The sequence below is a fragment of the Anomalospiza imberbis genome, chromosome 4 (assembly GCF_031753505.1).
Source record: "Anomalospiza imberbis isolate Cuckoo-Finch-1a 21T00152 chromosome 4, ASM3175350v1, whole genome shotgun sequence".
Lineage (NCBI taxonomy): Eukaryota > Metazoa > Chordata > Aves > Passeriformes > Viduidae > Anomalospiza > Anomalospiza imberbis.
In genome coordinates this window covers 43,016,796-43,043,834 of record NC_089684.1, presented here as the reverse complement: position 1 = coordinate 43,043,834, position 27,039 = coordinate 43,016,796, and the positions used below count along the sequence as shown (strand labels likewise).

Sequence of the window (27,039 nt, the reverse complement as noted above, 5' to 3'; positions counted from 1 at the left end):
GTTTTTTTTTTTTTAAACTTTATTTGGTTGAATGCAGCTTCACAATGTAGCAGTGAGATCCTGTTTACATTCTTGTCTGGCTGGGTGTGAGTTAAAGGTTTTATTATTCCCAGAAGGTTTTTTTCATACGGAGCTTTATTTTCGGAGCACAGCAATGTATTCCTCTGGCTTTCTCCCCTCTGCTCTCAGTGCCCAAACACAGGGCTCAGTTTTAGTTTTGAGTGCTGCCATGTCAGTGGAATAAGTAAGTAACCTTTCCCCCTGCTGCTTCCTAATTTTGTCTCCTGGCGGCCTTGCAGGGCTCTCCAGTCCGAGCACAAGAGGATGGCACCAGCACAGCCCAGCAGCTCGGAGTCAGAGAGCACCAGGGACTGCCACAGCTCCTCAGTCTCTGCACTTCCAAGAGCACCAGCACCCGAGGTGAATGCAAATCAAAAGCAGAGGCTGCTCCCACAGCCCCTTGCCTCACACTGTCTGCTGTCTGAGGGCAGTCAGGACAGGAGACCTTAAATACTGTCACTGTGCAGGTGTCCCCTTGAGACCTCTGCAGCAGCATCAGGCATTTCTTGCCCTCTGCTTCGTTTCCATACTTTGTCATTCATAAATCCTTCCTGGACATCTGGTGCCTAACCGGGCAGTGTTCCCCCTTCTCCTTTGGCATCACTGTCTAGCCCTTCTGGAGTTTCCACTCCAGGATTAATCCATTCTGCAGCAGAGAGGTGAAACTTTGAGTGCATATGCTGAATGATCCTTCTCTGCAGTAGGTACCTCTGGGCGGTGGGCCCCTGATTTCTCTTCATGGGTGTTTTGAGTACTGGCTCTGTAACTGGAAAATTCCTTCTTTCATTTTCTGCTTCTTTCAGTCCTGTCAATGCCATATTTTCTTATACTGCTTGCTCTCAAAGATGAACCTGCCTTTGATAATACGGTCCTCCAGTGCTGAAGCCTGGAGAGGGAGGAGGAGGAAGAAACAGTGAGGCTGCAGCCCTGGATCTGTGGTCGGTGTGCTGGATGTTCAGCATGGGAGAGGTGATTGGGCAACAGGGCTGGGCTGCTTGGCTCTTGGGAAACATCCAGTGAGCTGTGCTGCATGGAGGAGAGAGATTCAGGCAGACAAAGGATCTTGGGAAGGCTGACCAGGGGGGCCTTTGGCTGAAAGCTCATCCCTCCCTCCTGTTTTGGGTGAAAGAAGAGCTGTGAGGACACTCCTGCCCTGCAGGGAACCTGACATTGAAGAGGTCTGGAGCAGAAGAAACTCTGCTGTTCTTCCCTCCTCCTGCTTTGAATTCCATTTGAATTAAAGTGTTTGGCCTCAGTTATAGTGAACAGCCACACACCAAATAGGATTTTTCCTGTGACCTCCCTGGACATCCCTTAGGAAAGCCATTTCTTCCAGGCCAGGACTTTGGCTCATTCGATGTCTAAGGCATGTGTCACCTGCGGCTGGGAATTCCGTATTGATGACTTCTTTTCCTGGCGGCACGGAAAACTTGAGGCTTCCAGCCTGAATAGCTAAGCAGATCCAGTGCAGAGTGACTTAACCCACAGGGGATAACTGTGCAGGGAGTCGCTTTGCCTTCACAGAGACACTGAACGGCTCTGTCCTCTCTTCCCCAAAGCAGAACCTTCACTCTCCTGTGTCACCCCAGTCTCTTTAAGGCATCTTTCCAAATTAACTGTGAGCTGCCTTAAAAATACAGCACACGTGAAGCTCCGATGTATCTCTTGTCCTTCTGTGCCAGCTTTTACCTCTTCTCCCAGCACCTGAGCAAAGCTGTTTGTAAAGCCAACCTTCTTGTTCAGGTCTTTAAGAATCCCTCAACCCCAACAGAGAGCCTTGTATTGCCTGCACTGACAGACTTCCTGGCAGGGCCCAGTTAGGGAGTGTCAGTGTGCAGAAAGGAACAGGAATGTGGCATCTTCCTTGAAGTGTGTTTAAAAAGGAGTGTCAAAAAAATCCCATCCAAACAAACAAAAAAAAAAAAAAAAAAAAAAAGGGCAAGTCAAGCTGTGTTCCTCTGCAGTTTGCAAAGTCTGGAGCCAAGAAGCAGAATTTGTGGACAACTCCAGAGCATTTCTATTCTCAGGTGGAATGAAGACGCCTGCCTTGAAGTTGGCTGAAAACAGATGAAGAGTCTTCTCTATCTTGCACGAGCTCCATGTGTGGGTGCTTTCCTTGTGCCAGAATCAAATCCTGGCCAGAATCAAAGCAACCTTGCAGAGCTGGTCCATTAGCTGGGCTTAGTTTGAAGTTTGTGGTCTCTGCTTTAGTCCTTCAGAAAAGCTCCTGTGCCTGAAGGCCTGAACCTTTTTCTGTGTTCAAATGTTGTGTGTAATAAGTAGTAGGATGTCTTTCCAGGAGCCCAAGTGATGATGGTCAAGTGCTTTGCCAAGCAAAAGCTCGATCTTGGCAGGAGGATCCAGCCTGGAGCCAGCCCAAGTTACCTGACTGTTCTGAACTGGAAGCCAAGCAACAACTGCACCTTGCAAGGGTTGCATTTTGGTCAAAGTTGTTCTGGTTTTTTTTTTGGTTTTATTTGTTTTGGTTTTTTTTTTTTTTCCTTCAGAAAAATGAGTCTGATTTCATTTGGGTGAATGACAAATATTCCTCCTTCTCTAGAATTGAACTGGGAATTTCTCTAGGATTGGGAACTTTTATTTCTAACTGTTTTTTCTTAACTAATGACACTTTTTGCTCAACTCTTTCACATGCAGAGACAGCCTGTGCCTTTGCAGGCCAAGCTTCGCTGCTACAATAGCAACTAAAGGAAAGTGATTTTGAATGAAGGGAGCACACTGCAGAAACAGACTTTCTTAACCATATTAAATAAAAGTCAGCAAAGTCAGCAATGGAAACGGTGTTTCCTGACTGCCAGGGAAGCCAGACATTGATCTTGCAGGAGGTGACTGGTGGTTTCAGCTCTTGCTCTGCCTGGTCTCTGTTCCTTACTGCCCTTCAGATGGAACTGTTATTCCTTATCAGCATTTCATTATGAATGGACTTGAAAGACATTTCTAGAGCTGTTGGACAGCAAATGTTTGCTGAGCGCATGCTTGTTTGGTATCAAGGAGTAAAATACCCAAACAAACTCACAGTGCTTCCCTCTTTCTTGTTTCAGCCCATCGTGCACATGTATGAGCAGTCCATTGAAGGAATATTGGAGGTGGGTGCTCTTCAATACCAGATCTCCATGGGAAAGCCGGTACCAATCCATGGGGAGGTGGATCCCTCTGACTCTGGGAAGGGTGAAACTGCCTCTGTGTCCATCAGCAAAACTCCTGTGAGCTTCTTCTCTCCTTCTCTTTCCAGGAAATGAGCAGCCCCCTGTCACCTCTCCTGCCACCTTTTCGGACACCTGCTAGAACAGAGACTTCCGAATTTCCATTGCAGGCAAAGGTAACCCTGCCCATTTTGGCCAGGGCTTCTGGTAAATTACAAGAGATCTCTCTGCTGAGCAGAACTTCAGTCTTGGCAGAAGGAGCCTGCCTGGAGGCCAGCCTAAGTTCTTTGACCATAAACAGTGTTGAGAGTTAGAAACCAAGCAGAAACAGCACCTTGTGTGGGGTTCCATCATACCATGCTCAAGGAGCAAGTTAGTGCCTGTGGCCTGTTAGTTTAGAGTCAGTTCTTCACAGGCCAAAGGCCAGACTTCTGGGCAAGAGTCTCTGGGCTCTGGGGAGCTGTGCTAGGACAGAAAGAGCCAAAAAGGCATCAGTCTTGAATCCTTCTTTTCTCTTTTGTTGGCAGCCTGAGCCATCAGCTTCTAAAAAGTGGCACCTTGACAACCTAATGACCCAGATAAAGCGAAGAGCAGTACAAAGAGAGGGTCCCATGGAAATTGCCCATGGGCATGGACGTGAGGAGGGTGTGAAGCAGGAGCGGGGCATCAGCAGCAATTCCTGCCAGCACCACTCCAAGGCAAGGGAGCCTTCTTACAAGAGCTGTGGCCAAGTGGCCATGGATTTCCACAAGACCTTTTCCCAAGTGGCCGAGGACACTCACAAGACCTCTGGCCAAATGACCGAGCATTTTCATAAGACCTCTGGCCAAGTGACAAAGGCTCCTCAGGAATCTCATGGTATGAGCACACCCAGCTCTCTAAAGCCTCTTGGGCACACCAAGGAGGCCTTGCCCAGGAAGATTGTGGGTATCAAAAGGCCCAGCGAGCCCCTGGAGCATGACAAATCCAAGAAAGTCCTGAAGCTGGAGAGCGAGCCTGGTCCGTTGGAGGTCAGAGACCAGTCCTCCAAAGACAAGCTGTAAGTCCAAGAAGCAGAGAAACCAAAACCTGCTTTCCGAAAAGGCCTGAAGCTGGGAGTGCAAAAACCCTCTGAGAACAGGAAGCACGAGGAGCCTGACAAGAGCTCTGCCCACGTGCCCAAGGTTCCTGACCAGAGTTGTGGCCAAGTGGCCAAGCCTGCCCACGAATCTGATGTTACATCCAAGCCCAGCTTTCTGAAGCCTCCTGTGCACACCAAGGAGGCCTTGCCCAAGAATACTCTGGGTATCAAAAGGCCAAGTATGTCCCAGGTACATGACGAATCCAAGAGAGTCTGGAAGGTAGAGAGTGAGGCTGGTCTTTTGCAGGTCACAGGCCAGTCTTGCAAGGACCAGCCCAAAGTCAAGAAAACAGTGAAGCCAAAAGCCACCGACAAAAAAGGCCTGAAGCCGGCACTTCACAAGGCCTCTGAGAAGAGAAAGGGCTCCCACCAGGTCAACACCAAAGGCTTTTTGGAGCCCAGTCTCCTGAGACATGCTCAGGAGTATGATGCCTTCATGCCCAGTGGCCACAGGCCTGGGGATTTGCACAAAGGGAAGGTGCCCTTGCCTCCTGGGGAGAAGAAGTTGTTCTCGCCTGCAAGGGAGGCAGACGTGAAGAGGAAAGCCATGAGGAGTCCTGAGGAGTCCCCCAAAAAGAAGGTGAGAGGGGCTAGAGGAAGTGGGTTTGGACAATGACCAAGGTGGTGTTTGAAAAACCCGTGTGGAGTTTCCCCTTCATAGGCTGGCAGTAGAGCCGTGATGCTTCTCCTCTAAAGGGAGTTCCAGTGTGTTGTTTTTTTCTGTTTTCAGCCAGAATCTATCAAACTGAGCTGTAGTGCTCTGTACTTTAGGTGAACTTCCAAGACCTGAGTGATTTTTTTTCCCTGTTTTTATTCTTGCTGCTAGAGGGAAGACAAGGGGGATACTCCCAGGAAGAAAAAGGAATGAGACAAAAAAATCCCAACAAAATAATTTCCGCTTTCAGCAAACAAAGGCTCCAATAAACTGAAGTGAGTATGCAGTGATGGGATGTCAGAAAGATGTGTAAATCTAAGTCTCTCTTCAGAAGGGAAAGATGAAGAACTCCTGTATCTCCTGTCCAGACACTCAAGAGTTTGCTTCTAACGTGATGTGCATTCTGCAGCTACAGCTGCTGCAGATTGGCCTTTACATGCTGGAAGCTATTGTTGGTTGGGGGTTTATGTATAAATTATGAATGGGATGGGATTGCTGTGGAACGCGTGTTAAGTTTCTTTTTTAGCATTAGTCTTACGACATGGTTATGACAATGGGAAGACAGTAGTAGTCTACATTTTTGGTAGCACACAAAGAACTTAATGTTACAACTTACTTCAAAAGTTTTTTGACTAATCACACAAAACAAAAGCATATTGATAGTAGTTGTATCTAACTACTAGCAGTACATGCATTTTTTGTTGAAAGAGGGTTTCCTTATTTTGAATGTAATTCTTGTTTGTAAGCTTTAAAACACAATGCACAAAGCTCTATTATTAAGCTTAGAACTTCTTAATATCTTGCTAGATGTACTTTTCTGTAGCTTAGGGCGGTATTCTAGGCAAGTGTTAATATACAGACTATTGTTCTATTTGTCCTTGTTTTTCTACTTCTTATATAATTTTTCTGTTGATAAATCTTACGGCTATTGCTTAGCTCTAATTGTAGTTTTGTTGTCTCTGAGGTCTGCTTTTTGTAGCTTTCCTAAAACTCTCTGATTTTGACAATTCCCACAGAAGCAACCAGTGCAGAAAGCCACTCTGAAGGTGTAGGTGAGTAAGGGTAGGGAGCCCTTCCCTTCTGACATCCTTTGAAAGCACAGAGGTGTCGAGGCTGATGACTGGCTGGGGGAAGGGATGTTCCAATCGCAGTAGGAATGGAAGAGCTTTAATTCTGGAGTTCCTTCCTCCCTTTTCCTCAGGGAAAATGAGCAGCTGTCTTAGTCATGCGCTGGCTTTTGGAGTGGGAAGGGTAGGAGGTAGTTTTGGGCAGAGAGGAGTCTGGATCGGGTCGAGGATGGTGCTGTGCTCTGTGTCAAATCATCCTCGGTGCAGCATCAGCTGAGCCAAGGCAGAGCAGCTGGAGAGCACGTGTGCAGTGACTAGGGACCAAAACACGGGAAAAGTGGGTGCTGAAAGAGGTGAGCGGACCGTCCCATGCCCAGCAGAGTTAGGCAAGAAGTGCAGCCTCACACCTGAGCCTTCTCCCTGGGTTTAACTTCATTTCCTGCTCTTCTGATGCTGCGGTCCATGAGCTGGGATTCACTGCTTGGTGTGTTCTTGGAAACTTTGCGAAGCTGGCTAGAAAGGATGGAAATGAGCAGTGGTGAAACAGGTTGAGAGCTATTTGGGGCTGCTTCTTGCTGCCAGAATTCCCAGGTCATCCTGATTTCAGATGATCAGAAATCTGCTGGGCCACTGTTATTGAATGCGAAAGTCTCTGCCAATTCAAACTCCCTCTTATTTGTAGCCGCTCAGCTTTGGAAGTGATGTCTAATTGAGACATTGGCATGAATGGCAGGATGTAGGCGAACTTTTAAGAAATGCCTAGGTTATATGTACATCATGATCATGAATTTGCTTCTCTGGTCCAGAGCATCAGAAGATTCGTTCCAAACTGAGAGGAAAAATGTGGTGCTGCCAGCACTGCCGGCCATGACTGCTGCACAACGTGCACCAAATTCGACCACAACGACCCAAAAGAGACCCAGAACTGCGACTGATGACCTGGACCTGCCTGCCGTGGATAACCCTGCCATGAGCCAGGATCCTTTGTTTGCCAAGCACAGGAAAGTGGAGGAAGACCACAAGGAGCAATCCCAGGGCATCAACAGTGGTACCCAGGAGAGCTGGTGGGAGGATTCCTGCAACACAGGTGTGCTGTGGGATTCACTTCAGAAACATCCTCTCCGATAAGTGACCATTTCTGACTGTAGGCAACTGCAGTGGGTTTATAAAATAAAATTTTGATTTATTTATAAATAACCTGTGGGTGTGGCTGCAACCTGGGCCTCAGGTTTTATAGCATGCTGACAAAATTGTTGCATTTATGGGTTAAAAAAATCAAATTTTACTGGCTGTTTTTAAAAATTTGGCTCTTTACTGACAGCTGGAGGTATGGGGTCGAGGATGTTTTGTGGGGGGCGGGGGCAGGGCTATATGTTAGGCCAGACTGTGCACACTGATTAGCTGCCTTCTAATTGCTTGCTTTTTCCTGATAATTTTCCTGCTTCCAGTCCTCACTGCACTCTCAGCCATTGAACAAGGAACCTGCTCCTGAATTTTTCTGTGCTTGGGAAAAGTTTAATGGTACAAAGCACTGAGAGCTGCCAGGTGAGAAGCCAAGGTTCCATTTTGATTATTGGAGGGAGTGCTAGGAAAGAAGGCAAGAGGGGGAGAGCTCGTTGCATAGACTATGCCTGGGAGAAATGAACGTTTTCTCTGGGAATTTAGGAAAGCCTGGCTTTGGAATTGCTTTAGGCATCTCTCTCTGACCAGCTTTCTCTCTGTGGTTTTTCAGGGATCTGCAGGGGATGAGAAGAATCCTTTTCCAGTGACTTCTCTGCCACGTAAGGACAAGACCAGACAAGACAAGAGAAGAAGACCTGAAGTTAGAACAGTAAGTGTTTGTTTTACAGCCCTGCCTGTAGTTACTGAAGACACCAGACAGGGCTGGCCCTGTAGCCAGCCCGGCTTCTGCTTCGTCCTGAGCACTTCTTTTGGGAGCAAAGAGAGAGGGAGGGATGGGGGAGAGCTGCCCTTTCAGGGCAGCACCTGCTAAGTAGCTTGGCTACAGCTGAACAGCACTTGAATTTTTGACTTCTTGCTGGGCCTTTGATCAGTACTGGCCAAAAGGATTTCCTAGAGCTGCTGATAAGCTGTTTTTGATTGTACAGCTTAATCATTACAAATGTTGTGTTGTCCTGTGGTACAAGCAGTGGGGAATACTGAAAAGCTGTAACCTGCCATCCCATGGGGCCTTTGCAGTGTCATTTTCCATAAAAGACCAAGGTTTGTGGGCCCCTCTGGGCAAAGGGATGCATTGCCATGGTCTGCTGGCAAACTTGCAATAGAAAATAAGCACGATGTGCCTGGCTGAGTGGCTGGGAGGCTGTAAAAATCCTCTCCAGAAAGAGGCAGCTGCTGAAAGTCAAAAAGTTGTGCAGGTCCTCTTGGAGTAAAGTCACTCGAGTCATTGATTGTGTTCTGCCAGGTGTGCCTCTTGGATGAATCCAACCAAATGTTTTCTCTCTTCCTCCTTTTGTTCCAGAGTTTTCTGCTCTGGAAAGCCAAGTGACGTGACCAAGAGCTGGCCTGACCTCATACACAGAAGGAGACAGAATTTACAGTGACCCAGACTGGAACCAAATGCCTTAACTGGGTCTCCAGGATGTAAATAGTTCCAAGTTCTCTGTTCTTCTGAAGCCTTAGAAAACTTTGGTTTTATTTATTTTCTTTTTGTTCAATGCAAAGCACCTGCACATTACTTTTGTTTTAAATACAGTTGTAGATTTTCTTGGTTACTTTTGGAAAACTGTTGTGTTTTTTGAGGGTAATGCTTTTCTACCTTGCAAAAGAAGAGACGGAGGGTGGTACCTACTGTCACCCTGTTCTTTTGAAAGTTTTAAAGTTCTTCTAAAAGTTTTCTATACCTTCTGATGTTTACATATTTCTACTGAATTTTCTCACACTCTTCTTGTAAATAATGCTTGTTTTACATTCTTGTTTGTGGGTAGAAAGAATTGATGAACTGTTAGTTTAACCAGCGTGGTTGGAGAGGTGGCAATTTCATCCTCCAATACACTGTCACTTTTGGAATTCTATATCTAGTGGAGTCAGAAAACCAAATCCTCTCTTTGAGTTCTTTTCTTGCCCCTTTCACATCTAACGTCCGTGTGCGAGTTATTTCGTATCGCAGTGTGACACCTACCTATGAAATTACCTAGTGCAATGAATTGTCTGAATGGGCCCATGTCATGACGGTCTGTAAGTGTGTCCCCTAGGAGTAACTAACAGGACAATTTTCACACCTGTTGCTGACAAGGAAATCTGCACTCAGACTGTGTTACTGAGGGTCTTGCTCAGTTTCAGCTTTGACAGACCCAAGTTTGGGTGGCAAAATAACACCCAAAATGAGGCTGGAAACAGCTCCGACTTTCTCCTGTGCTGGAGGGGTGGGACTCGCAGGGAGGATTCCTCCTTGGGCTGCTTTTTGGCATTTGGCTTGGTGGGGATGGAAAACTGCAACGGGTCCTTAGGATTGCTTGGACATTGTTGTGAGTCTGAGAGCTTCCAGGGAGAGGAATCTCTTCTGATAAAGGAGGGATTAAGTGGCTGAATGTGGAACATAAGGCACATTTTGCATTTGGATATTTGCCTACAAGCACTGGTGGTCTCAGTGAGTGTCCAAGAGCAGAATCTGGTACCAAAGTAGGGCATCCTTCCTATGGGAGAGGACTCAGGACCCAGTGACTTAGAAACCTGCCAAGGGAACCCAAAAGGGAAACATGAGCTGTTTGCAAGCACTTCTCCCTTGCCAGGCTAACAGTGGAGGCAGCATCCACAGCACTGGTGTGTTCAGTTGACACCCTTCTCTACCCAAAGATTTCCTGGAAATTATTCCTGCAGTATGGCTCAAGGAGTTGTTTTTTTCAGAGAAATCACACTTCTGTGAAAAAAAAAAAAAAGGAAAAACCCCAAACCCTTCAAGTTTTTCAGTCACCTTTCAGTTGACTTTGATGGGCTTTGGATCAATGTTATTTATACAAGATATTTAGAAGCAAGTTCAAAAACTGTTAAGCAAGAAGTTTTATTTGCACAAGAAGTTTCATTGTGCCTCAAACACAGCTGAGCAGGTTCCTTTTCACAGTCATATTCCTCCATCTTCCCGCTCAAAAGTCACTGTATTGCAATATCAAAGCAAAGTATTGATAATGGTCATAAGACAGTCAATAAAACACGGATGCTTGATCTCAGTGAGAGATTCTGGAATCTTGATTTATCAGCATGCTAGTCCAGTGTGTTGACACCCTTGTCTACACCAAGATTTCCTGGTGTGTGACAGCAGCATCCTGCCATCCTCACATCCAGTGGTGTGTCTGCCTTCGCCCTGATGCTGTCACATGCCTTCCCTATCTCTGAAGACCTGTGCGAGTGTGGAGAGAAGGATGGTATCCCAAAATAATTGTGATTACAAGAAAGAATTATCTCCCTTTTCCACATCATTTCATGATGTAGGAAGATGTCTGCACAGATTGAGCAGTAGCCACCTGTTTGCGGGTTTGAGGCTCAAGAAAATGAACAGGAAATAAATACTAGCAAAATGCCTACATTTCCCAAAGGAGTTTCTGTAGAAAGGGCTCCTGCCTGCAGTCATTCTGCCTTCTGGCCCTGCAGGACAACCAGGATCATGGCTGGGTCTTTCTGCATCTTCAAGGGACTGGCCTTTTATGTTCACTCTATTAAAAGCCTTAGTGCCTCTCAGGGATAAGCTGCCCTAATGGGTGGAAGGAAGGTCTATGTTCCCTTCTCCCCATTTTACCTATCAAACCTGATTTACTCCTTGTCCCTGGAGTTGTCCCTGCCCATAGCAGGAGGACTGGAACTCAACCATCTTTAATGTCCCTTTCAACCCAAGCCATTCTGTGATTCTATGAAATAACAGAAAATTTTTAAAAATCCATGGTATTTCAACCTGGAGCCAGGTCAGGGGCCTGCAGTGGGTTAGGAAAGATGCTCATTGTTTTCACTTGGGGCTATTCTAGGACATGAACAAGATGACTGTTTGACCTGTTCCTTTTGTCTGCCAGCTTTGACCTTCTGTTAGTGATGAAAACTTTAATTAAGGACAGTAACTGACCTTCTGCTCAAAACCAGTGGGTGTGAATCAGCACCGCAGACATGCAGAGGGGTGACTTTTACCCTAATGCCAAAGGGGCTGGAAATAGCAGTGCCCTGTGTGCCTTCAGCAGCGCTGTGCCGGCTGTTCCTGTGGCCATGGGCTTTACAGAGCTGTGCGTGGATTTACAATTTCTCCCAGTTTGGAATGTTGATTTGCACTGTCCTATTTTTTTTTTTCTTTCTTGGAAAATGCATGCAGGGGAAGACAATGTCTGAGCAATTCTTGGCCCATGTTAAGTCTTGCCTGTCAAGCAAATGTTTCTCATCGGCCCTGCCGCCACTCCCAGGAACAGCCAGAGCTGCACAGTTGCCTGCTTCTACTTGCGTTAAAATGCCACAAAGTGGCAGCCACACCAGCCTTGCAGACTGAGCCAGGGAGGAATTACAAATACAAGTTTCATCTCCTGGCTGGCTGTGCGCTATTTGCTAGCAGTTACAGTGGAGAGAACATGCAAAGCTTTAGAAAACAAATACAGATGTGGCAAAAGCAGCCAGCAAAACAATGTAAGCGAAGTATCTGGAACAGAGTACTTGGGTTTGCAAAACTCTCCACTGCAGTGATGCTGAAAATAGTCCCAAGAACAGTTTCAGCCTAAATAAGGACAGAAAGCCCTATCTGATTGTGGGAACAGTTTAGGGTTAAGAATTTCCCAGTCATTTGTTCTAATTAAGCTTGAACGGGCGAATTGGCTGAATTTTTATCAGCTGCTGACAACTTGTTTGTGAATTAAGTCTCGGTGTCATTTGATGTGGTAAGCCCATGAGGCTTACCAACACTGACCCTGCAGTAACTGCCTCCAGATCCCACCGTATCTGCAAGATCCTGGAGACAGGCAGGGTATCCCTCCTGGCTGGGATCATTGTTGCCTCCTGCTGCTTCTCCCGTGCATGGAGGTCTCTGCCAGGGCAGGCCCGGTTTTCCACAGGGCTGCATCCCCCTCTGCAGGCAGGCGTTTCTAGTTGAAATAATTTTCCCAGCCGGTGTTCAAACAGAAGGGAAGACTGCAGTCCTTCTGATAGAAGTGCATGCATGTATTCGGTTTGTATTTTAAAAAATGCAAGTACCGCGTGCTTTGTCTTCTGAACTTTTCTGTTCTTAGCTGAGTATTTTAGCAGGATGTCAAATCCAAAGAGTTTTGCTGCCGGAAAGGCTCTATTAGGAATGAGATTCCGTTGGGAAAGAGGAGTATTAAATGGAGTTTGAAGCTGGGCAAGTATAAGCAAACGGACCACAATCTCCTTTGAACGTAAATAAATAAGGTGTGGGGGGTAGGGCCTCCTACCACTGTGTGGCTGCTCTGTCCCTCAGCATGGAGTGCGGGGGGAATATTCTTTTGTCGTCACTGTCCCCTTGCCAGGGCAGGTGGTAAATCACAACAGTTTTATGTGCAGGTAGGTCACTGCAGTTTGTCATCACAGTAATCCCGTATTTTTATTTGTTATACTTTGTCGTCATTAGCACATTTCCAGCAATAGAGATTCTAAAACCAGCTCTGTACAAAATGTATTTAGCTGTGGTGCCATCTCAGATTAACAATGTTCTGGGAACAGGGCTGTTCCTTGTAAACCTGCTTTGCACTTTTCTTGCCAGTCCTTAGGGATACACCTCCAGAGCCCTGAACAAGAGTGTTGGGGCGGGGGTATGCATTGAACTACAAATGGGATGCCTGTTTTAGGATCCTGCTCAGAGCTAGAACCATGTGACTTCCAACTCTTCCCATACCAGAGGCGGTGACCCCTTGTCAAAGACCTGTCATTTTAGGGTCAGATGTTCTTAGATTTTATTTGCTGCAGACTGTTCAGACCTGGCTGGGAGATGGCAGGAGATCAGACAAGAGTATCAGAACGATCCCTTGTGGCCTATTTTTCTTTCTGTACAAGCAGTGGTTATCTTCTCTCTTAGCCCCTCTTGGCTTTAGCTGGGGTTTAAAAGAAGCTATCTCCCAAACATCAAAGTTTATGAAATTAATAACGTACTTAAGAAATAAAATTGCTCGACATAGGGGCAAGTGAGACAGTATGGCACGTCGTGGTGGATGTGGAGGGAGGGAGGGAGGGAGGGAGGCAGTGGGGATGCTCTGACACTCCTGCCCAGGCAATGCCTGACCACAAAACCTGCTCCAGTATTTCTGAGAGGCACTGAAGTCTGTCCTGTGCACAGCTCATGTTCTCAATGCCTAATTAATCACAAGGTCCAAGGTTGTGTGGAGATGATCTACACGTCTGCGTCTGAGCTGTACCACGTGCCCATGTGCCATTTCTGTTTTAGTCCCATAAATTAAGTCACTCTGGAAGAATGCACAACACTCTGCTGCTTGGCACTCCCCTTCTCAGCTAGACGTGCCGTCCCATTTTTCACTCTCACAAATCTCCTGATGTCTTTCAGCAACTGCTCCCGTAGCAATAGGCTGTAGAAGTAAAAGCCAGCCACGGGCTGCACATTTCTGCTTGTGCCAGGTAAACCACATCAAACTCACCGTTGCTCTCTCTACTAGCCTTCTCTTCTGCAGCTGCCATCGAGTTCTCTGCATCTCAGAGCCTAAAGGGAAGCGCAAGAATTTCCATGGAGGGCTGCAGGAGGACTAGGTAGAAGCCCAGGAAAGATGTAAAAAAACCCGAGAGATGTCACAGGGCATACGTGGAGCAGAGACGCTGAAAAGCGGCAAAGCTGAAGAGCCTGGCTCAGCTTCAGTCCTGTGCAGATCATAGAAGGTGAAGAAAGAAGCAGCAGCGTATTGCTGGCCGGGGGGTTATGTACAAATCACAAACGGGATGGGACTGCTGGGGAACGCGTCTCAAGCTGCTTAATATCTAGCATCACTCTCATTACATGGTCATGACAAGGGGAAGATGCCAGCAGCTCATGTCCTCGACAGCAGACTGAGAACTCAGTGTAACAACCCACTGGAAAGCTTTTTGACCAGTCGCACAAAGCCAAAGCATATTGACAGTAGTTCTGTCCAACCACTATAAGCGCACGTACCTTTGGTTAAAACAATGCTCGCTTATTTCGAATACAATACCTGCTGGTAAGCCTTAAAATACAATGCACAGAGCTCCATTCATAAGCTGAGAACTTCCTAGTGTCTCACTAGATATACTTTTCTGTAGCTTAGGGAGTTATTCTAGCCAAGTGTTAATACACAGACCATTGTTCTATTTGTCCTTACTTTTCTACTTCTTATATAACTTTTCTGCTGATAGGTCTTATGGCTACTGCTTAGCTCTAATTGCAGCTCTGCTGTCCCCGAGGCCTGCCTTTTGCAGCTTTCCCAAAACCCTCTGATTTTAAGGATTCCCACAGGGGATGCAGCAGGAAGCTCTTGGCAAAGCCCTTCTGACCCCGGGGGGCCGCAGCTGCCCTCAGGCTGTGAGGGAGAACAGCAGCAGCCTCTTGCAGCAGCTGCAGCCCCCGGCAGGTGCCTCCCGAGCCTCCTTTGCTCCAGGCTGAACACGCCCAGCTCCCTCACCTGCCCCTCCTCACACCTGTGCTCCAGACCCTGCACCCGCTCCAGTGCCATCTCTGGACATGCCCCAGCCTCATAGTGTGATCCCAAACCCGAGCCCACGAATCCAGATGCACCCTCAGCAGTGCCGAGTACAGAGACATTGGTCCTAAATCATAGAATATTCTGAGCTTGAAGGGATCCACTAGGATAGGTCCTAAAGTATGCCAAAAATTCTCACAGTGGAGTTCAAATGCTGGGAGCAGCAGAAAAAGGGAAGACATTTTTGATATCAGAGCATCAAACAACCCGAATTCATAAAATTAAATGAAGAAATAGGTTATGATGGAATAAACCTGATTTATGTATATATTGCTTTCCATAATTGTACAACTTGGCTTTATGCGGTTGGTTGTTAGCATTTGTCGCTTTCCTTTTCTTGAGTAGAAATGCAGCAGTTCATTTAAAAATAACACCAAGATGTACCCGCCACTGGCTGTGATGGAGCTCATCAATAATGGCAGTAATGCCTCTGGGATAAAAAAGTTAAGGGGAAAAAAAAAATAGATGGCCCAGATTGCAGCCAGAGAAGAGACCACAATGCCAAGAGAGAGTCTCAGGGAAATTGCCAGTGGGGATGGATATGAGGAGGGCAAGAAGCAGGAGGGGTCCATCAGCAGCAATTCCTCACAGCAGCACAGCGAGCCAAGGGAGCCTCCTCGCAAGAGCCAGGTGGGCAGAGCTCCTCAGGACACTCATCTGCCCACAGAATGCAACAGCCAGAAGCCTCCTGTGCACACCAAGGAGACCTTTTCAGTACTGCGAGGCCAGGAGGCAGTATGAAGTAAGTACCTTAGTGCTTAAGTGAGAGAGTTCCCTTAAGGCTTGGAAATCCAGCATTAGGCAAGGGAAAATGAGACATGGGATTTTATGTCCTTTAAAACCAAACTGAACATTTAAAGAGGATGAAGTGGAAAATTTTGTAGTAAAACAAAAGAAATGTGAAGCGAAATGAAAGCTCTGCTTTTATTTCCAAAGACTGTACAAGTTCATATGGAGCCATTGGGTTAGGTGGGAAAGAGGCCGTGCAATAGGCATCCTGTCTCTGACCAGAGCCTTTCTCACTTCAAATCCCTGAGGGCTCCCTCAGCGGCTCCTTTTCAGCTGCTGGGCAGGGCACGGGGGCTCAGTGGCACAGGGTCCTGCTGGCCCCCGCCTGGGGGACAGCCCATGTGCTGCTGCCAGGCAGGCCTGGGTTCCCGCAGTGCAGCGGGGGTGTGGGCAGGCTCCAGCAGGGTTCTGTGACCTGTGACCCTCCAGCAGGGTTCTGTGACCCGTGACCCTCCAGCAGGGTTCTGTGACCTGTGACCCTCCAGCAGGGTTCCGTGCCCTCTGACCCCCCGTGGCACCGGGACACCGCACCTGGAGACCGTTGGCACTCGGGCTCTGCCAACGGCAGAACCGTCTTCAGGCAGTGCCCCGCGGGCTGCAGCAGCACGGAGGGAGCGCAGCTCTGTTCGGGGAGCACTGCTTGGCCAGAAAGCCTGTTCGCAGCGCCTTTATTGCCACTGGGGAGCCATTCCTCGCCCCCAAGGCCAGCTTGTGCCAGGTAATTCTGCGCTTGGCTGCCAGGGTGCAAACAGGCCAGCCACGGCCGTCTCTGCTGCATTCCAGCGCTGGGCCCAAATGGCAGCAGTTTCAAACCCAGCCTCTTGCTCCTGCCTCTGCAAGCTGACAGCAGTTTGCTGGGAGTCGCTGACCAGGGAAATTGCCTTTAAGGCCTTCCTTATGCAAATATTTAGCATTGTTATTCTCCAGCCTGCAGTGGGGCAAATCACTTTCAGGTGGAGAGGGCAAGGTTGCAGGAGGGCTTGCTGCTGATTTAGCTTGAATCCTAAGTGTCTCTAAGGAGCAGGAGAGCCAGGCAATCCCTAGGAAAGGAGGGTGACATGGCAAAGGCCCCTGGGTTCTGCCCCATGTGCTGCCAAAAGGTGCCAGCACTGAGAAGGAGAGGCTTGAGGCCAGAGCCAGCAGATGTGTGGCAGGGGGAACTCTGGGCTTTTCCTGGGCAGTGCCTGAAGCAGGTGCTCCAGCTGGGGCCTGGGATTGCCCCATTGGGAGTGGGAGCAGCTGCCAGGGGCCTCTCTTACAGTTGAACTGTCGCAGCCAGGGACTCCAGAGGTAGGTGGCAAAGCTCGTGTGGAAACACCCACATCCCAAAGTGAAGCCAAAGCTATCGCTTTACCATGTTTCCAGTTTTAGGAATCAAGGCCATTGCAATTACAATGGCTCTGTCCATCCAGATTTGTTTATCATGTGTGTGTAACAACAGTGGCCACCAGAATATTTGAATCCCTCAAGGATAGGCTGGACAGGCCTTTGCGAAACCTGGTCTAGTGAAAGGTGTCCCTGGCCCCGGCAGAGGGGTGGAACTAGGAGAAATCTAAGGCCCCTTCCACCCTAAAACATTCTATGCTTCTATGGTTTTATGGGGCTGTGGTTCTGTGAATGCCGTGTGTTCTCTGACTGTATGTCAAGTTATCCCTTCCAATGCCTCAATATATGCAAAACACCAAGCTTTGGCCATAAAAATATCATGTGAGGTTTAGTGATAGCAACATTTGAAGGACAAGCTCTTGAGATGGGTACATGAGGTTTAAGTTTCCAAGCAGCTTCCACGCTTCCTTGTTTCATTAGAGCAGCTCTTTGCCTGTGGCTGGATGGAGAAGGCAGAGAGAAGAGCAATCAAATGTGTCCTGCTAGGGGATGCAGAAATGAGCCTGGCAAATACAGCACTGTCAAAAGCTTGTAGGAATTCCCATCAGGGTCACAGGAGTAGCTGCTTTCCTCTCCACAGTGAGGAAAGCTTGTGTCCAGAAGCACAGCTGGGTTGCAAGAGCATTTTTGCCTTGCACGAATAGTGTCAGGTTAACGCCACCTGCGCAACCTCAAATCCATGGGACGGCAGTGTGGTTGAAAACCTGGCCCTGTCAAAGGAATTGAAAAATGTTTTGACTGTTTCGTGAAATCCAGATTTTCCTGCTGGCCACTCGTGTGCTTTGTGGCCATGTTAAGGATAAGCTGGTGGCAGAGCAGGCCTCCAAGCCATGCTGTTTATTCACAAGTGGATGTGCATGTCTCTCCACACAAGTTATGCCGGTGCCAGGTCCATTCAACAGAAGTTGGAAGAAAGTTGGAATGACTTCTCCCTGTAGGCACTTGCTACTTCTCCCACCTTCGTTTATCTTTAAATTCAAGTGAGCACCTTGTTCTTTTAAGCAGTTTGCTTTCCAGCCAACATTTTGGTTTTCATGATGGTGAGGAGGCAGCAAAGATGCAGCGTTTGTTTGCTTCCAGATGTGTCCTCGGAGCTTAGTGTGAGTGTCCATTCTTAGGCTTCCCAGCAGCACGGGGAGGCGGGTGTTTGACAGGATTCCCATCTGTAGTGGCCTGTATCTCTCTGTGGCTTGCCGAATGGTTCTCTGCTGGTCCCTTCCCTGATGTTAAAGCCACTGCCTAGAGCTCAGCTGCTTCACCTCTTCCCCCAAATGTCTCTGCTCCTGTTTCACACCAGTTGCCCTAAGTGGGGTGGTTCACAAGACTTCACAGAATGCTCCTGCAGCCTCCTCCCCAGCGAGAAATGATTCTGCTCCCTCTGGAGTGTGAGATGCTGCAAGTGAGCGTCACCAATTGAAATGTAAACATTTTTAGTCCTTTTTCTGCATTTTTGAGATTTTTTGCATCTGCTGGGGGAATATGGTTACCTGTTCATATACAACTGTCTTTTCAAGGCTTTTTTTTTGCCCTCCATTTCTTTTCCTTCTTCTTTCCACAAATGCTGCCATTCACGTGGGGCCCATTTTGTTGCCGACAGGCAGCGACTTTTTTGTTCTGAAAACGGAACTAAATTTCCTGAAGCCTGTAGCAGTGGCCTGGTTTGTCGTGCTCTTGGCCAAATCCGGAGCTAAGAGCTGACTTGGAAAGCAGCATCACTCCTGAGGGAAGGGGAAAACGGATCTCTTGGATCTCCTCTTCTCAGCGACGTGTAATCCCCATGTTTGGATGGTTTATGTTTAGGGAGCACTGCAATGACTCCCAGTCAGGCACTCCAGGTTCTGGGTGCAGCAAGTCCCTGGAGATCCTGACCTCTGCTTTAGGCATGAACTCATGCAGATGGTGAATATCTGTTTGTTCTCTTCCAGAGAAGCTGACTCAAGCTGAGGCTTCATAATGGAACCGACAGACAACCAGAACCGTGACAAGAGGTAGGAATTAATGTGATATAATCTTGGCTTCCCAGGTGCTGTGATGAATGTTGTGATGGTTTAGAAAAAGAATTCCCCCTCCAATGCAAGAATCAGAATTCCAAAGTGGGACAAATGAAGTAAGGATTGTCCTGTCAGTGAGAGCGGCTTCAGAGCCCATTGGTATTTTCAGAGCTTCTGTTACAGACCCAGGCTTGGACGATGGCTGGGGTCAGGGCAGATTCTCTGCTGAACATTCTGAAGCCAATCTCTTACTACTGGAGCCAGGGCACACCCTTCTGCAGTTTGGGATGCTTTTGGCCTAGGAGTAGTTTCCAGCTTCAGTCTGGAGCAAAGCGCGAGTTGTGGTTTTTTGGGGTGGGGGCGATTTGTGCGAGTTTTGCTTCTTGTGGAACTTGTTTGAAGATGATGAGGACTGAGGTGATGTTTCATGGCAGACATTCAGTTTCATCTGCCTCTTTGAACAGCCAGGTTGTTGGGGTTTTCCTGGTGACACATCAAGTGTAGAGCAGCTGCAGCACATACAGGACTATTTTTAACTCTCCAGTGCTGACCTGTTTTCCCCCTGGAGATGGAGGGGCTGGGAGTGTAGAGTCCCCCTGCACCAAGGCTCCTAGGTGCTGGGCATGTTGGTGTTAAAGCCTGGAGGTGCAGTTCCCAAAGCTTCCAAAATTCCCTGACTTTAAGGGAGCTGTGCAGGGTTATGAGTGATGGCAGCGATCAGGTTTGCAAAGGCTTTGAAGAGCATCTTGACAAACACCTTCAATGGCCAGGCCAGACACGGGCAGCAAAGGTGTCTCCAGGGCTGGGGAGACTGGGGGATCTACAGGCTTATCTAAAAAGTCTGGGCATTTCAATAGACAGCAGACCCATCTACTCTGAATTTGGAATGCCATCCAGTGCGAAAACCTGATTTTTTTGTAAATAACAGCCCTTCGGTATGAGATGAGGCAGCTGTGCCTCTGCTCTAGGAATGATTAAACTTTCAGGAGCTGATTATTGCTGTGGTATTGGAGCAAGTGTCACTGCTGGGGCAGACCAGGCTCTCCCCTTGCAACCTGGGACACTTGGGAAGTTGGATTTGCAAAGAAGAATTTAGCAATTGTATGCATAGAGAAGACTGTGCAGTAGAGTAGAAATACATACCTGCATCCACTGTGCCTGCATGCTTTTCCTTCCCTGACGTCCATAAATATCAGAGCAAGCAGAGTTTCCCTCATTTTGCAGTAGTCTTTCAAAGGCCAGGGACACTTTAAAGGTTCTGGTTTCCCGTGATGGGACACTTTATTGGTGTTTTGTTGTGGGGCAGGTGGGATTGAGTACATGCATAAGTGGAAGAGGAGGAGCAGGGGGATTTGACCTGGTGTTTTCTGAATGTCTGAGATCTTCTGTCTAATTACACTGATGGGATGGCTTTAAATGCAGCTACATGATTTTCCAGGGAAGCAGCTTTCCAAATGCCTGTTTGAAGTAGAGAGTGAATTTCCAAGGTTGTTTATCAAGTGGCTATTAATAGAATATGAATAGAGGATTCTGTTTGACTCGCAAGGGGGGAGACTGGGGTGAGAGGTCTGCAGGAGAACTGGACTGGCAGTTTCTCCCATTAATCACTGCAAGTAGATTAGCCAGCTCATGTGCTGATCACCCCAGTGAGTGCTTCTGCGTTTGTTTCGCAAGGAAATGGAGGAGGGTCTTTCCCTTCCCAACCTTCTTGATGGCTTGTATCAGGAGTAGCAATCCCTGAGAAGGATGTGTGCTGTCCCCTGTGTGTCTCATTGCTCTGGGGCACAGCACATGCTGGACAGAACCAATCTGTCCACTGTCAGCTTCCTGAGGATTTTGACATTGCTTTGCTGCTGGACATGTGCCGTTGTGAGAAAGCCTCAGTTTCTGCATGGAGTAAAGCCAGGGGTTCAAGTGTTAACTCTCTTTTCTGTGTCTCTGTCTGAAAGCTGGAGCAACAACAGAAACCTGCTCCGCCTTCTGGAGCAAGAGAGGCGGAGGAGACAGGTGGCTCCAGAGGAGAAAGATCCATTCTTGGCGAAGACTCCCCTCTTTGCCAAGCCCTACAAGGTAATGGGAGTGGGGTGCAGGCTGGAAGGAGAGGAGGAAGGAGGCTTGGGGTGGGAGAGGGGAGCTGTGTCTTTTGCATGGGCTGCAGCCGACTTGAGCCCGATCCCTGCAAACACAGCATCTTCCCATCTGCTGCACCGAGTTTGCCTAATTTCCCTTGTGGGGATGCGTGGCAATTCCATGAAGATGCCGAGCAATGTCTCCTGCTGAGCTGGCTCTCTTGCTTGGGGTGTTTCTGACATTTCTCCCGCTCTGTTCTTGTGCTGCAGACCGATAAAGAAGATGAGCTGTCCAGGCGCATTAAGAACCTGCTGGGCAATGTGGACTCCAAGATGCTCCTGAGCCATGAGTCCTCTCTGATTCCCATATGGATTCCAAAAAAGCCCAAAATCAAGTCACAGACCCAGAGTCATAGGCCAGCCTCCAGTAAGACCAACCCATATGAGGACATAAGGAAAGAATCCTCACGAGAATCACTGGGCCTCCCACCTAACCCTGAGCCGAGCCGTGATGACAGTGATAAAGGTCACTCCAATCAGAGGTCAGAAGCCAAAGCTCCACAGTCCAAAATCCTTCCTGAGCCTGTCAAGGTGAGTGCAATCGTTGTTGTGTCTTGTCCAGACTGCTGTTGCCCTCAGAAGCATAAGGAGTCTCATTTTATTTGGGTGAATGAGAAATATTCCTCTTACTCTAGAACTGCCTTAGAGGAATTGGTAACTATTATTTCTGACTGTTTTTTTTTTTTTTTGAAGTAAGGAAGCTTTTTGCACAACTTTTTAAATGCAGAGGTAGCCTGTGCCTTTGAAGACAAAGCTTAGCTGCTTCATGGTGTAATTCCATAAAGGGAGAAGACTGCACAGGCATATTTACATAACAATAATAACAGTAAGGATAAATAGCAGTAGTAGTAGTAGTAGTAGCTTAAGAATGGAAAGAAAATTTCCAGACTGCCAGGTTCCAAAGGGAACACAGACATTTTTCTCAGAGGCAGAAGAGATGACTTTGGGAATTTCAACTGGTTTTCCACTTGGCCTCCATTATCAATTCCCCTTCAGATAGGCCTTTTGATCCTTAGTAGCATTTTATTATTAATGGTATTGCATGACTTTCTAGAGTTGGTGGTCACCACATGCTGCTGTGTGCATGTCAATTAGTAAAAAACCCCAACCAACTCCTTCTGCCTCCCTTGTTCCTGTTTCAGAAAAAGAAGCCCATTGATGTGACATCCACGGAAAAAGCTTGGAAGGTTGGTGCTCTTCCATAATCGATCTCTGTGTTTTCTTATGTTTTGCATGCCTTAAGGAAATGGCTGGGGAAAAAATGCATTGCTCAGCTCCTGTTCACTCAGCAGATGTTGCCCTCCCTGAAAGTGTGTTTTGGGGTGGGCTGAGGAGAAGTAGGGATAAAAGCTGGAGTTGTAAGATCAGCCTTCCTCTCAGTCTGTGAGCGTAACTCTTGTCTAGAGCAGTTCAAGAGCCGGACTGACAACTCATGCCAGGCAGCCAGAGCTGCTCCTCCCTCAAGCTGGGGGTTGCCTTTCCTGAGCTCCCCTTGTCCAAAGGCTCTGGACCTGCTGCCTCCTGTCTGGGCTTCCAATTTTCCATTTGGGAAACAAAGGGAAACCTGCCCCATGCTTCCAGCACGGGCTGTTACTGAGATGCCATTGTGCCTGGGAGTGTGTCTGAGTGGGCCAATGTGGCAGCAAACTTCTCTTTCCTCTTTTCCACTCTTTTCAGTAGGCTCTGTATTTGTAGAGCTGTAACATATTTGAGCCAGAGGAGACAGATGAATGGAAAATGCTTCAGGGACTCACACTTTTGTTACAGTTGTCATCTGCAGTGTGATGTTTTTCACGAAGACTTGAAGCATGTCATCTCTGTGGAAGCACAAACCCCATTTTATCTCGATTGTCAGCAAAAGCATTATCTGAGAGTGTTAGACACAAGTGGGAGTGCTGAGAGTGCTGCTGACCAAGTCAGTTTTAGGTGGTGCCTACACCAGGCACACAGACATGCCTTTAAATCAGCTTGTTGCACTGTGCTGAGTTCCCTGAGCTAACCTTGCCTCCCCCTCTCCTCTTTGTTTTTGTGAACAAAACAGGTTGTGGAAAAGCCATCTTCTTCACTTGCTCCTCCAAGGTACACTTGTGTTCCCAAACCACCCTCTAGACCAAACAAACTACTTTTCATTTGAGGGGGAGAGGGGAAGAGGTTCCTGGTTTCCCTTGAAGCTGCACGCTTTGGTTTGATGCTATTCAGGGTTCCTGTTGAAAATTGGTTTCATATTTGTGGGGTTTTCAGGAAAGCTCCCATTAGAAATGAATAATCCAGGCATGCTGGAGTTTACCTATGAACCAGACTTATATTTCCCCAGGTGTTCCCTTCTTTTCTCCTCCTTGGCCCCAGTGTGTCTGTAGATCACATGGTTTTGTATTGACCAAGAATCCATCCTGAAATTTGTAACCCTTTATTGGAAATGTATCTTTTGGGGGTTCAGGCTTTCAGAAAGGCACTGGGCTGTTTTGGTGTTTTTTTTTTTTTTTAAACATTATTTGGTTGAATGCAGCTTCACAATGTAGCAGTGAGATCCTGTTTACATTCTTGTCTGGCTGGGTGTGAGTTAAAGGTTTTATTATTCCCAGAGGGTTTTTTTCATACGGAGCTTTATTTTCGGAGCACAGTAATGTATTCCTCTGGCTTTCTCCCCTCTGCTCTCAGTGCCCAAACAGAGGGCTCAGTTTTTGAGTGCTGCCATGTCAGTGGAATAAGTAAGTAACCTTTCCCCCTGCTGCTTCCTAATTTTGTCTCCTGGCGGCCTTGCAGGGCTCTCCAGTCCGAGCACAAGAGGATGGCACCAGCACAGCCCAGCAGCTCGGAGTCAGAGAGCACCAGGGACTGCCACAGCTCCTCAGTCTCTGCACTTCCAAGAGCACCAGCACCCGAGGTGAATGCAAATCAAAAGCAGAGGCTGCTCCCACAGCCCCTTGCCTCACACTGTCTGCTGTCTGAGGGCAGTCAGGACAGGAGACCTTAAATACTGTCACTGTGCAGGTGTCCCCTTGAGACCTCTGCAGCAGCATCAGGCATTTCTTGCCCTCTGCTTCGTTTCCATACTTTGTCATTCATAAATCCTTCCTGGACATCTGGTGCCTAACCGGGCAGTGTTCCCCCTTCTCCTTTGGCATCACTGTCTAGCCCTTCTGGAGTTTCCACTCCAGGATTAATCCATTCTGCAGCTGAGAGGTGAAACTTTGAGTGCATATGCTGAATGATCCTTCTCTGCAGTAGGTACCTCTGGGCGGTGGGCCCCTGATTTCTCTTCATGGGTGTTTTGAGTACTGGCTCTGTAACTGGAAAATTCCTTCTTTCATTTTCTGCTTCTTTCAGTCCTGTCAATGCCATATTTTCTTATACTGCTTGCTCTCAAAGATGAACCTGCCTTTGATAAAACGGTCCTCCAGTGCTGAAGCCTGGAGAGGGAGGAGGAGGAAGAAACAGTGAGGCTGCAGCCCTGGATCTGTGGTCGGTGTGCTGGATGTTCAGCATGGGAGAGGTGATTGGGCAACAGGGCTGGGCTGCTTGGCTCTTGGGAAGCATCCCAAGTGAGCTGTGCTGCATGGAGGAGAGAGATTCAGGCAGACAAAGGATCTTGGGAAGGCTGACCAGGGGGGCCTTTGGCTGAAAGCTCATCCCTCCCTCCTGTTTTGGGTGAAAGAAGAGCTGTGAGGACACTCCTGCCCTGCAGGGAACCTGACATTGAAGAGGTCTGGAGCAGAAGAAACTCTGCTGTTCTTCCCTCCTCCTGCTTTGAATTCCATTTGAATTAAAGTGTTTGGCCTCAGTTATAGTGAACAGCCACACACCAAATAGGATTTTTCCTGTGACCTCCCTGGACATCCCTTAGGAAAGCCATTTCTTCCAGGCCAGGACTTTGGCTCATTCGATGTCTAAGGCATGTGTCACCTGCGGCTGGGAATTCCGTATTGATGACTTCTTTTCCTGGCGGCACGGAAAACTTGAGGCTTCCAGCCTGAATAGCTAAGCAGATCCAGTGCAGAGTGACTTAACCCACAGGGGATAACTGTGCAGGGAGTCGCTTTGCCTTCACAGAGACACTGAACGGCTCTGTCCTCTCTTCCCCAAAGCAGAACCTTCACTCTCCTGTGTCACCCCAGTCTCTTTAAGGCATCTTTCCAAATTAACTGTGAGCTGCCTTAAAAATACAGCACACGTGAAGCTCCGATGTATCTCTTGTCCTTCTGTGCCAGCTTTTACCTCTTCTCCCAGCACCTGAGCAAAGCTGTTTGTAAAGCCAACCTTCTTGTTCAGGTCTTTAAGAATCCCTCAACCCCAACAGAGAGCCTTGTATTGCCTGCACTGACAGACTTCCTGGCAGGGCCCAGTTAGGGAGTGTCAGTGTGCAGAAAGGAACAGGAATGTGGCATCTTCCTTGAAGTGTGTTTAAAAAGGAGTGTCAAAAAAATCCCATCCAAACAAACAAAAAAAAAAAAAAAAAAAAAAAAAAAGGGCAAGTCAAGCTGTGTTCCTCTGCAGTTTGCAAAGTCTGGAGCCAAGAAGCAGAATTTGTGGACAACTCCAGAGCATTTCTATTCTCAGGTGGAATGAAGACGCCTGCCTTGAAGTTGGCTGAAAACAGATGAAGAGTCTTCTCTATCTTGCACGAGCTCCATGTGTGGGTGCTTTCCTTGTGCCAGAATCAAATCCTGGCCAGAATCAAAGCAACCTTGCAGAGCTGGTCCATTAGCTGGGCTTAGTTTGAAGTTTGTGGTCTCTGCTTTAGTCCTTCAGAAAAGCTCCTGTGCCTGAAGGCCTGAACCTTTTTCTGTGTTCAAATGTTGTGTGTAATAAGTAGTAGGATGTCTTTCCAGGAGCCCAAGTGATGATGGTCAAGTGCTTTGCCAAGCAAAAGCTCGATCTTGGCAGGAGGATCCAGCCTGGAGCCAGCCCAAGTTACCTGACTGTTCTGAACTGGAAGCCAAGCAACAACTGCACCTTGCAAGGGTTGCATTTTGGTCAAAGTTGTTCTGGTTTTTTTTTTTTTTTTTTTTCCTTCAGAAAAATGAGTCTGATTTCATTTGGGTGAATGACAAATATTCCTCCTTCTCTAGAATTGAACTGGGAATTTCTCTAGGATTGGGAACTTTTATTTCTAACTGTTTTTTCTTAACTAATGACACTTTTTGCTCAACTCTTTCACATGCAGAGACAGCCTGTGCCTTTGCAGGCCAAGCTTCGCTGCTACAATAGCAACTAAAGGAAAGTGATTTTCAATGAAGGGAGCACACTGCAGAAACAGACTTTCTTAACCATATTAAATAAAAGTCAGCAAAGTCAGCAATGGAAACGGTGTTTCCTGACTGCCAGGGAAGCCAGACATTGATCTTGCAGGAGGTGACTGGTGGTTTCAGCTCTTGCTCTGCCTGGTCTCTGTTCCTTACTGCCCTTCAGATGGAACTGTTATTCCTTATCAGCATTTCATTATGAATGGACTTGAAAGACATTTCTAGAGCTGTTGGACAGCAAATGTTTGCTGAGCGCATGCTTGTTTGGTATCAAGGAGTAAAATACCCAAACAAACTCACAGTGCTTCCCTCTTTCTTGTTTCAGCCCATCGTGCACATGTATGAGCAGTCCATTGAAGGAATATTGGAGGTGGGTGCTCTTCAATACCAGATCTCCATAGGAAAGCCGGTACAAATCCATGGGGAGGTGGATCCCTCTGACTCTGGGAAGGGTGAAACTGCCTCTGTGTCCATCAGCAAAACTCCTGTGAGCTTCTTCTCTCCTTCTCTTTCCAGGAAATGAGCAGCCCCCTGTCACCTCTCCTGCCACCTTTTCGGACACCTGCTAGAACAGAGACTTCCGAATTTCCATTGCAGGCAAAGGTAACCCTGCCCATTTTGGCCAGGGCTTCTGGTAAATTACAAGAGATCTCTCTGCTGAGCAGAACTTCAGTCTTGGCAGAAGGAGCCTGCCTGGAGGCCAGCCTAAGTTCTTTGACCATAAACAGTGTTGAGAGTTAGAAACCAAGCAGAAACAGCACCTTGTGTGGGGTTCCAT

The 27,039-nt window shown here is 47.6% G+C and overlaps 3 protein-coding genes and 1 long non-coding RNA gene across 10 annotated transcripts in view; 3 read left to right on the top strand and 1 right to left on the bottom strand.

Annotated features, from left to right (window-relative positions):
* The window catches only part of LOC137472740 (AF4/FMR2 family member 4-like), an 8,882-nt gene extending 5,310 nt beyond the window's left edge, over positions 1 to 3,572 (top strand). For 2 of the 4 annotated variants that reach the window (XM_068188093.1, XM_068188092.1), the window contains 2 exons: positions 3,120 to 3,164; positions 3,311 to 3,572. In XM_068188093.1, the coding sequence (XP_068044194.1) occupies positions 3,120 to 3,164; positions 3,311 to 3,535 (270 nt within the window). In that variant the 3' untranslated portion in view covers positions 3,536 to 3,572. Of the gene's footprint in view, positions 1 to 299; positions 749 to 3,119; positions 3,165 to 3,310 lie in introns of those variants that run through there. The other 2 variants (XM_068188095.1, XM_068188094.1) reach the window with 2 other exon arrangements.
* Positions 2,191 to 26,003, bottom strand: LOC137472742 (uncharacterized). The gene is made up of 2 exons (XR_010998391.1): positions 25,939 to 26,003; positions 2,191 to 2,459 (listed from the first exon to the last, which is right to left on the bottom strand). It is a non-coding gene; the product is annotated as an uncharacterized lncRNA (long non-coding RNA).
* LOC137472738 (AF4/FMR2 family member 1-like) lies at positions 3,791 to 7,150 on the top strand. The gene is made up of 5 exons (XM_068188087.1): positions 3,791 to 3,942; positions 3,976 to 4,231; positions 4,589 to 4,921; positions 5,168 to 5,271; positions 6,870 to 7,150. The coding sequence occupies exons 1-4, from the start codon at positions 3,791 to 3,793 to the stop codon at positions 5,207 to 5,209; spliced, it is 783 nt and encodes a 260-aa protein (XP_068044188.1). The 3' UTR covers positions 5,210 to 5,271; positions 6,870 to 7,150.
* Positions 18,191 to 27,039, top strand: LOC137472739 (AF4/FMR2 family member 4-like). 4 transcript variants are annotated; one of them, XM_068188089.1, is made up of 6 exons: positions 18,191 to 18,318; positions 18,824 to 18,886; positions 20,839 to 20,959; positions 21,229 to 21,549; positions 26,587 to 26,631; positions 26,778 to 27,039. In XM_068188089.1, the coding sequence occupies exons 2-6, from the start codon at positions 18,852 to 18,854 to the stop codon at positions 27,000 to 27,002; spliced, it is 747 nt and encodes a 248-aa protein (XP_068044190.1). In that variant the 5' UTR covers positions 18,191 to 18,318; positions 18,824 to 18,851; the 3' UTR covers positions 27,003 to 27,039. The 4 variants fall into 4 exon arrangements, with proteins under 4 accessions (XP_068044190.1, XP_068044192.1, XP_068044189.1 ...); XM_068188091.1 differs by lacking the exon at positions 18,191 to 18,318 and adding an exon at positions 23,060 to 23,097 and having other exon boundaries at positions 18,705 to 18,886; positions 26,778 to 26,799; XM_068188088.1 differs by lacking the exon at positions 18,191 to 18,318 and having other exon boundaries at positions 18,705 to 18,886.

Bases quoted from the DNA above. Each gene is read 5' to 3' on its own strand.
- LOC137472738 (XM_068188087.1), top strand. From the start codon at position 3,791: ATGACCCAGATAAAGCGAAGAGCAGTACAAAGAGAGGGTCCCATGGAA. The intron at 3,943-3,975 runs CTGTGGCCAAGT...TTTCCACAAGAC, and splicing joins AGGGAGCCTTCTTACAAGAG to CTTTTCCCAAGTGGCCGAGG. The intron at 4,232-4,588 runs GTCAGAGACCAG...GGTCTTTTGCAG, and splicing joins GCGAGCCTGGTCCGTTGGAG to GTCACAGGCCAGTCTTGCAA.
- LOC137472739 (XM_068188089.1), top strand. From the start codon at position 18,852: ATGGAACCGACAGACAACCAGAACCGTGACAAGAG. The intron at 20,960-21,228 runs GTAATGGGAGTG...CTTGTGCTGCAG, and splicing joins TCTTTGCCAAGCCCTACAAG to ACCGATAAAGAAGATGAGCT. The intron at 21,550-26,586 runs GTGAGTGCAATC...TTCTTGTTTCAG, and splicing joins TCCTTCCTGAGCCTGTCAAG to CCCATCGTGCACATGTATGA.